This window comes from Callorhinchus milii, unplaced genomic scaffold (genome assembly GCF_018977255.1).
Source record: "Callorhinchus milii isolate IMCB2004 unplaced genomic scaffold, IMCB_Cmil_1.0 Scaffold1, whole genome shotgun sequence".
Classification (NCBI taxonomy): Eukaryota; Metazoa; Chordata; class Chondrichthyes; order Chimaeriformes; family Callorhinchidae; genus Callorhinchus; species Callorhinchus milii.
This window is the reverse complement of record NW_024704742.1, coordinates 65,487,519-65,497,015: the sequence shown is the minus strand read 5'-3', so window position 1 is coordinate 65,497,015 and position 9,497 is coordinate 65,487,519. Positions and strand designations below refer to the sequence as shown.

The following is a 9,497-nucleotide window of genomic DNA, read 5'->3' as shown; positions in this document are numbered from 1 at the left end:
ACAAATACAGAAATATTTTCTTCACATAAGGGATGTGAGAATGTGGAAATATCTCTGACAAGTCCAGAGGAAGTATTGGGTTATTTAAGATAGAGATAGATACTTGGACGATGGAAGAAAATTTAGGAAATGGAATTAGAAAGGTAAGCATTAACATGAATTTATAAAATGCCAGAGTAGAGCTAAATGGCCCACTTCCAGTTGTCATACAAGTGAGAGTTTATCACCTGAACACTACTCTCCTTAAAGTTAAACAATTGCTTGATGATAAATATCCAATTGCATATTCACACCAAAGCTCCACTTCTCCAATGGTTTCTGCTTTCCCACAAAGTGTCACTTGGTCGGAATACACAGATGCAGGCTGGAAGAAACCAGGACTTTAGACAGCATCAAAACACTTCTTTATTTCTTTATGTAAACTAGATAAACCCACACATCTTATCAGTACAAATGCAATTGTAAGATTTCCATTGCTTGTCCAATAAGGACGTTCCTGACTTTAGAGTGAGAGACAAGGAGATTGTGGATTTCACTAAAAAAGACCAAATGGATTAGAACTTGTCTGCTCCTTTGAGATTAATCCTCACCACATAAACACCAGCACCTTAGGACTCCCTCCTGACATGAAAGGTGCTATACAAATGTCATTTTGTATTGTATATTGTATTTAGCACAATAAAAATCTGTGGCTTTATTTCAATTCACTAAGTGCAAATCTATTGTAGAACAGATCTGGATTTTATTCTCTACAAAATCCAAAGATAAATACAAATACCATAAGGATAGAAACATCGTACAAACATTGACAAATGTGAGAATACAAAGGCTCCATTTACATTTCCTTAATTTTTTCTTTCATCAGTTGATGTATCTGACAAATTACAATTCAACTTTTTGTAATACATGTATTTTGATGATTTTGAAACAAAAGCTGTAACTGTGCTCTGATCAGTTATTCAGCTCCAGATAATTATACAAAAAGCTTTATGTACATTTTCCACCATCATTGTTTCTTCTTAGAGGTTACACATCAACTTTTTAATCCAATGGCATTAGCTTCAGCTTCTTTCTCCAGACCCTCCACGATTTCCTTCAGTTTGTCGGGATTTTGAAAGAAATGGATATAAAGATTTCTCTCATGTTGAAGATGCAAGTTGCTCTCCAAAATCTGACGCTTTGGCTTGATTTCACTGTCAATATCCATAAGGATCTGGGTGACTTTCTGCAATTGGCTTTCCAATTTTTGGAAGGAGCCTGACAGATTCTACAAGACAAAAGAAATACATGCATGTGGAGATTAGAATACAAAATAGGTAATGCTAAACTAATTAATAAATAGTAAGACCAGTTAGAATACTGTGTCCAGTTTTGGTCACCCCAATATAGGAAAGACATATAGTTTCTCTTGTCTGGTTGAGGCAAATTAGTGGAAATTTACATTATGGATACAACAAATTACATTTGTATAGCGCCTTACACGTCATTCCCTAGTAACTGAAGCAGAGGCTCATTTCATGAGACTGGGCTCTATTATATAACATCTTATGATGCAAATGTTGCCAACTCTCCAACCATCATCACAACAATGTCCTTGATACAACACTGGAGCAACCCTCAAGAATTGCCTCATTGTACCTGTATGCATGTACTCAGGAAGCTGGCAACCATTCTCAGAGGTTTCCAGAGGTTGTTGGGCACTGCCAGATACCAGGAGGCCTCCTGCATCTGCTTGGTAAGCAACATTTAGGTGTTTCCCTTCCAAAGACCAAACATAACATTTACAGGTTATGGAGGGAGCAGGTGAGCCAGATGAAATGGAGCGAGGGAGGGGGGACATGGTCCAGTCGTTCATCAATATATGAGCTAGTTCATCAGTGCTGAAAGCCACACACGTGTAGCATTTCAGTATGCAGCAGATCCATAATCCTTACAATAACTGAAACCATGCTGTACCAGGGTAAGTTTATACAACTGCAAGGTTGACTCTCAAACAGTTTGAAATATAATCTTGAAAGCTCCTGGACTACTGTAGAATTATACTATCTCAAATCAAAATGTCAAGATGATTCCAAAACTATTCCTTACGTAGGACTCCAGCATGATTTGCATTACTCAACCTTAATTTATTACACTTATCACAATAATTTGATCCAAAATTATTAAAGTTAGCGGTGAAACACATAGTATAAAACCAGCATGTAAAAAGAGCGAGGAATAAATATCTGAACTAAATTGGAATGCACTGCATGAAAGGGTGGTGGAAACAGATTCAATAACAACTTTCAAAAGGGAATTGGATAGATACTTGAAGAGGAAATATTTGCAAGCTATGGGGAAAGAGCAGGGGAGTGGGACTGATTGGGTAGCTCTTCCAAAGAGCTGGCAAGGGCAACAACAACTTGGGTTTATATAGCGCCCTCCACGCCGGACGGCATCTCAGAGCGCTTCTCAGTAACGGATCCGGGGACCGAGCCAGGGGGAGGAAGGTGACCAAAGGCGCGGTCGAAAAGAAAGATCTTCAGCCGAGACCTGAAAATAGGCGAAGGGAGAGAGGAAGGGAGTTCCAGAGCCTTGGGGTATAGTGGCTGAAGGCACGGCCGCCGATGGTGGAGCGGAGGATTCAGAGACAAGGAGCAGGACAGACCCGGTGGAGCAAAGGCAACGGGGACTGTTGTGAGGAGAGAGGAGGTCAGAGAGGTAGGGGTGCAGAGGAGTGGAGGGATTTGAAGACAAGAGTGAGGATCTTGAAATCGATCCTCTCTGGGACAGGCAGCCAGTGCAGTCCGGCAAGGACTGGGGTAATCAGGGAGCGGAGTTTGGTGCGGGTAAGAATGCGGGCGGCAGAGTTTTGGATGACTTGGATTTCATGAATGGCAGTGGAGGGGAGACCGGCGAGGAGGGCATCTGAATAATCTCCAGCCGAGAGGTGACAAAGGCATGGACCAAGGTTTCAGCGGCTTTTGGAGTGAAGTATCCCGCAGGTAACCAGGTGAGAGCGAGGTACCCCAAGGACCAAGGGCCAAATCGCCTCCTTCTGTGCTGTAATATTGTATGATTCTATGATAAACTATTTTAGTTAATAAAATTCTATGTTTAAATAAACCCATAATACAGTACTTCATTAAAAATAGATAAGATTTTACTTGCAAGAATTTGCAAGTGCTGGTGGACCTGGGGACAACTCAGACCAGCCCAGAGCCTACCTCCCTGATGTGTGACATCTACGATAGCCAATGAGGGGCAGGCTCCTCTCCTTGAGCCTCCCTGAGGCCAAGTGCCTCTAGCTACAACATTATCAAATCGATATAAGATATCTAAAGGGAAAACCAATGGCTAGTGCCCCCCCGCCCCAATGACAACATGGAGGGGAGGGAAGTATTTCCTCCCAACATGAAACAACAAAATTACATTTGTATAGCACCTTTCACGTTGGGAGGACATCCCTATATAAACAAATGCAAGGATTATTATTAATTTGTTGCTGTTCACAGCATCCTAACGTAACAAATATTAAACTTAATTTATTTTTGGCCCAGCATTCCATGAAACATTAATATTATTATAATCATAACTAAGATCGAGTAATACAAATCGTAACGATGGTGGAAGTAAAAAGCTTCCACCATTGTCAACGATGGCAAGGGTAGATTTGTTAAAAGTGCTGCTACCCAAGTCAAAGATGATCCTCTCCCTCCTGCCATTCCTGTCCAGGCCGTAAGCAACAGTGGATGCTGTTGGCTTGTTGATGATTTGGAGGACATTGAGCCCGACGATGCCTAGCGCTGAGAATGATTGAAGTATTGCTTGGCTAAATTCATTCCCCACCCCCCATTGTAAAAAGCTTCTACGGTTTAAACATTAATGTTACTATACTCAGAAGTGTAAACTTTAACACAATTTTTAAATAGACTAAAAATATAATTTGTGTACCTCAGAATGAAGTAAAAGCTGCTTTGGCCCAGAATACATCACACAACGAAGTCTCTCTATATCTGATTCCAAGGAAGACCGTAGATAGGATTCATCACTTCTGTTCTTCTCCAACTGGTACCGCAATGAGGCAGCTTCATTCTGTAACATTTTACCTTGTTCTTCCAAGTGATCATAAGTTCTAAATAGCTGTTCTCTGTTGTCTCCATCCAAAATCTGACACAGTCTGAAGTAAGAAAACAAAAATCACATTTCAAAAGGGCTCTAAAGAGATTAAACCGCAGCCATGGAGCATTCGTTTTTCCTATTTTGTTGACTAGTGTTTGTTTGGGTGTGCTTTGAAAAAGCAAGATGAAAAAAGGGAAAGAGCAAAATACTGGAGCTGGATTTCATGTAAACATAGCACACAATAATTAAGGATTTTTGCAATTGCTGGGCAACAATCCCTTAGAAAATAGTGGAATTTTATCTAGGGAATTAAGACTAATTTGTCCTTTTTAATTTATTCTCTAATAGCTCACTAAGGTGGCTGAATAAAATTGCTGTCCCTATTAATCTGCTAAATTTGAATTGTTGGAAGTATTGAATTGAGAATTTGCTGTGTCTTTCACTTTGTAGGAGAGAAGAGAATTTCTAGGGTCGCCATCCTTCAGATGAGACATTAAACCGATCTGACTGTTCAGGTAAAATTCCATGGCACGGGAGTTTTCCTCAGCATCCTGGCTGAAAATCCCCAAAATAAAATTGGTCACTCACCCCATGGCCGTCTGTGGGAAACTGTGTACAAATTGGCTGCCGAGATTCGCCCACAAAATACAAGTCACTCCACTTTGTAGCACATTCTGTGAAGCGCTTTGAGACATTTCAATGACATAAGGCGCTGGATCAAATGCAAGGATTTTTATGATTATTATTTTCAATTCCTGATGAGTCTAAAAATTATGCCATGTATTCTCCCCTCCCAGTGTTAAGAGAAGCACCTCTCCTCCATTAACCTTCTTCAAGGCAGGAAACAAAAGGAATCTGAGTTTTACTCAATATAATTCCTTAGAGGATGAATTCACTTACTGTTGCAAGATAAGCAACTTTAAGGGGAATAATGTGACAGCATATTAGTAATCTAATGTATTTATTGCTTCATTGCTGCATTTAGAAGCACAGCAGAACCTGGGTTATAAATTAGGGTCCATAAAATGCTAACCTGCTTCAAAAGAAAGTGCAACCAGCGGACCCCCCCACCCCCCACACTAAATAAAAATTCAACTTCTGGTTGATTGGTCGCCACCAACATTACTAGCAAACACGACCAGTGACAGGAAGTGACATTGGCAGCAACTCAATGACCCACAAGACTACCATTTATTAATGGTATGTGTATGACACATGCGCCAATGACATTACAGTAATCCAACAATATAAGGGAATGACTTATATTTCATACAATATATATAATATATGTATATCATTTAAAAATACAGTACATGCAACAAAGGTGTCAATTACATTTCTATTCCAGAATGTTAACCTTAATGTTACCTGATAGCAGAAGTATCTCTTGAATCAATGATGTTCCGCTGTCTGTTGCTTTGCACGAGACACTGATCAGACAGTACCTTCAAACATTGGGCAAGCTCATTCCTGATCCGCTCAAGTTCCTGAGTAAGGTTTTCAAGCACACAATGGATATCTCTGTGACTTCGTGACTCCATTTCATATCCTAGCTGAAGAAGTTCAAAACGGGTTTTCTGTCTGATCAGCTGGCGAGCTACTTCATCCTGCTTAGAGGTGTAATAGTCTTGTCGAGTCACCTGAAGGTCAAAATTGCCTTTTACTACAGGCATATTTAAGAGTTGTGCATTCTCAACAATCAAGTCGGGCAGTTCTTTATTAATCAGCTGTTCCACTTGGCAGCTTATCTCTTTCAGGCATTTAACACCTTCGCTTTGGGTTTCTTTTTCTCCATCATTCACCTATTTTTAAAAAAAATTACAAAGTTAAACATCAAAAAGACTGCAAGAAGGACCATACTTCCAGAATCCTATTAGCTTCCTATAACAGTGTCAAGCTGTTTTAAAATACTATAAGTCCTGTGTCCTGGCCTCAACCATCCAACCACCTTCTTTGTAACTCGTTCCAACTGTTGATTGCCCCCTGTGGGAGTTGGTGTCTGTTCTAAAACAGATTTTAAATCCCTGAAGCTGTGCACATTTTGTCTGTTTATTTGGTGTATCTGAAAGCATTATTTACTTACCAAAATAAGCAACCTTAAGTGTGCCAGTGGCAGGGTGAGGGGGCGCAAAAGTGAGAAAATTATTTAAATTCATATAGTGCTTATATTAAGTTAGTGCACATAAATTATCCCACAGAACTCCACAGAATGAGATTAAATATAAATGTATGTTGTTATGGACATAAACTAAATACAAGCAACTCATTTGTGATGAGTAGCCATGAGTAGAATTAGAGTCTCTGGGATGAGGAGGGTATATAAGCATCCTCTCTTTTGCTTCGACAACCCTTCTACGAACCAACCTCTTTGACTACATCTTTGGTAATCTCCCCTACTCCCTTTTATCTCCTCACTCTGTGCTCAGCGCCCCTACTCAGTCTCCAAAAAGCATTTTTTAAACATTACCTTACATAAACACCACTAGATAAGTAGCAGTTATTGTTGCTTATCTAGTTCGAATGATGTTGTTCAGAATAGTCAACAAATGCACTGCCACAGGTATTGGTGTTATGTAAATTTTTTCCTAGTTTCCTAATAATATTCATTTGAAATAGGTGCCTCGGAAGAAACAACCAGAAGAGCGGTTTCATGGAATAACATTCAAGAGACAATAGTATTTATCAGGCATTTATAGGCAAATTAAGTTACAAAATCTTCACAGATACTGTGCCCATCCCAAAATAACCAGCTACAATATTATTTTAAAAAATGACCTACCTTTCTCTTTTGTATTAGAGAGAAAATCTTCTCCGCATACTGAACACCAGCTTTGGTGCTTTGCTCTTTGGCTTTTGCCAGAATTAACTGGCGCTTGCCACTTGTGTATGCTGCTTGGAGTCTGGTCATCTGTTGCTGATATTCCCTGCGTACCTCATTACTCTCTTCCAGCAATGTTTGACAACTTAAATCCACCAGCTGAAATTTGTCCACATCCGAACTCTCGACCAGCTCCACTATGCCTTCAAAAAATTGCTTCTTTGTGTAGGCTGTGAGAGCTGCTGTGCATTGTTCTTCCTTTTGCAGATAATTGTTCAATAGAAGTTGTGACAGAAAGACTTTAGGCTGGCCTGCTTTCATTTCTGATCCAATATTTGAGTACAAAACAGTCAACTGCTGCACCCCTTCAATGATTTTCAACAGAATAGCATTTAATTTGGCATTCTCAGCAGATAATTGCTCCTGTGTCTCTATTAACAGTTTGGTACTTTCATCCTTTTCATCCTTCAGTGGTACAAGATGGATTGCTGAAGTCATTAATTGCTGCTTATTTCGTCTCTGGATTTTAAGATTTCGAAGTGACTGTAATGTTTTTACTTCTTCTTCTAATTCCTCACCTGATATTTCTGCCAGGTCACCATATTTTGAATCAGATTCTTTAGGATACGTCTGCAAGATTGGATCTAAGGCTTTCTGATCAAATAGAGATTTCCCAGATTTTTTAAGTTTTTCAAATTCATCCACTTCTTCTGTGGTTAACACATTCTGTTCATTTATACCTTTGCAGAACCATTCCAGAAATGTCTTTTTATCTCCGCTGTCAAACAACCAATCAAAATCTTCCCCATCCAGATGAGTTGCTTTAGGCTCACCAATTTTCTTTAGTGTTTCTACAAATATCTTCCCACCGCTCATGGTGGTAATCAAACTATGATTTATTTTAAGACTCTGACCAAGGGAGTCTTAAAATATCCAATCGCACCACAGTGGAATGCTGAAAATCTGTTTTAATCCCAAAGCAGAAACGATAAAGAGTTAACATAAAAGTATTTACATAGTACAAAAGAGAAGCATTCCTAAAATCAAACCAAAGCTCACCGGGATAACCTTTCTCTGAGGCATTAAAATTCACTGAATGGTTAGCTTAAAATAACTCATTTGATGTTTAGCTTGGATTTTAATTCATACGAATCCTGTCAAACGTTGCTTTAAAATTGTGCCGAAACCTGGATGAATATACAGAATGTATTTTATCATATTATAATTTCTTCCAAAGAAGATGTAAAACAAAATATTCACAAAAGTTTTTAAAAAAGCTGTACGTTGGGTGCTATTTCCTCAGTGTGTAAGTTCAAAATATAGTCCAAATATGCTATATAGACCCAATTTCTTCATCCTTTACTAAAATCTGGAGATATTACCCAATCTAAATGAAACTCAAATTCCACTGATTTGCCTATTCCTAGTGTAGAGTTAGAGAACAGGCGGGAAAAAGACCCATTATAGAAATGCAATATTGGTAAGTTTCCATAGATTTTAGCACAACAGAATTTTTGCAATTTGCAAAAAACACTAGATGCATGACCTCTGTAAAGTTAAGCATTGTTCGATAAGAAACTCAACTGGAGTATACACACTCAAAATAGCTACAATTCTGGCCAGCAGCAGTAACCTTTATCACAGAGAAGACTGCTAAATGCTCCTTTTCAGAAAATAAAGATAGTGAGGCACACTTTGTAAAATGACAAGTCTCATATCGCCTTTCGATTTTTGAATAGTTTCATGATTAAATGTTTTTTTTAAAAAAGAGAAATGCACACTGTAGCAGACTGCGATACATTGCCCGCAAAATGCTAAGACAATGTTTGTGACTACAGTAAACTCCAGATAACTCGTCACTCTGAGGGAAGAGAGCTCATCAGCAAGTTATCCAGAGTGGCAAGTTACGGATAGGTCTACAAAGTGGCTCTGTGACTGGTGTAGGCACCCGGTGGAGGTTGGGTGAGCATGCTCAAATACATCGCAGAGGCCTCTGGCATATTGGAGGGCCATGAGCTGTCACAGGATAGGGCAGTAGGCCACAGAGCAGCCCTCCAATAGACTAGGGGCCACTGCGATGCATCTGAGCACGCATGCAAAACCTCCGCCGAGTGCAGTCACAGGAGGCCACTGTCATATAAGACACCATCTGATAGGACAAGTTACCTGATCAATTTTACATTGTTTAAGTACTTCAAGAATTTCGAGAATGCGACTAGTTACATTAGATGTACAATGACAAGTAAAGCAGAGTCCTTTATTAACATTTTGCCGGGATAGACTGCATAATAATCCTTGCATTTGATATAGCGCTTTTCACGTCAGGAGGACGTCCCAAAGCGCTTCACAGAACACACTGTAAAGTGAATTGACTGTATATTTGTGGGCGAACACGGCAGCCAATTGCGCACAGCAATGTCACACAAACAGTCGTTGATTGAAAATGACCAATTTCTTATTGTTTTTGGAGGGATTATTATTATTATTATGCATGGCAACTTAAGTGGTAGTGACAAGTTAAGTCAGTGTCGAGTTATCAGCAGTTTACTTATATATTGCAGTTTACAGTTTACTTTAG

At 39.3% G+C, this 9,497-nt stretch overlaps 1 protein-coding gene across 2 annotated transcripts in view; it reads right to left on the bottom strand.

Moving 5' to 3' along the window:
* Positions 1-387: 387 nt before the first annotated feature.
* LOC121850589 (HAUS augmin-like complex subunit 3) overlaps positions 388-9,497 on the bottom strand; it is a 13,271-nt gene continuing 4,161 nt past the window's right edge. For both annotated transcript variants that reach the window (XM_042343108.1, XM_042343104.1), the window contains exons 2-5: positions 6,881-7,882; positions 5,470-5,903; positions 3,934-4,159; positions 388-1,267 (exon numbers count right to left, since the gene is read on the bottom strand). In XM_042343108.1, coding sequence (XP_042199042.1) covers positions 1,034-1,267; positions 3,934-4,159; positions 5,470-5,903; positions 6,881-7,795 — 1,809 coding nt within the window. In that variant the 5' untranslated portion in view covers positions 7,796-7,882 and the 3' untranslated portion in view covers positions 388-1,033. The remainder of the gene's footprint in view (positions 1,268-3,933; positions 4,160-5,469; positions 5,904-6,880; positions 7,883-9,497) is intronic.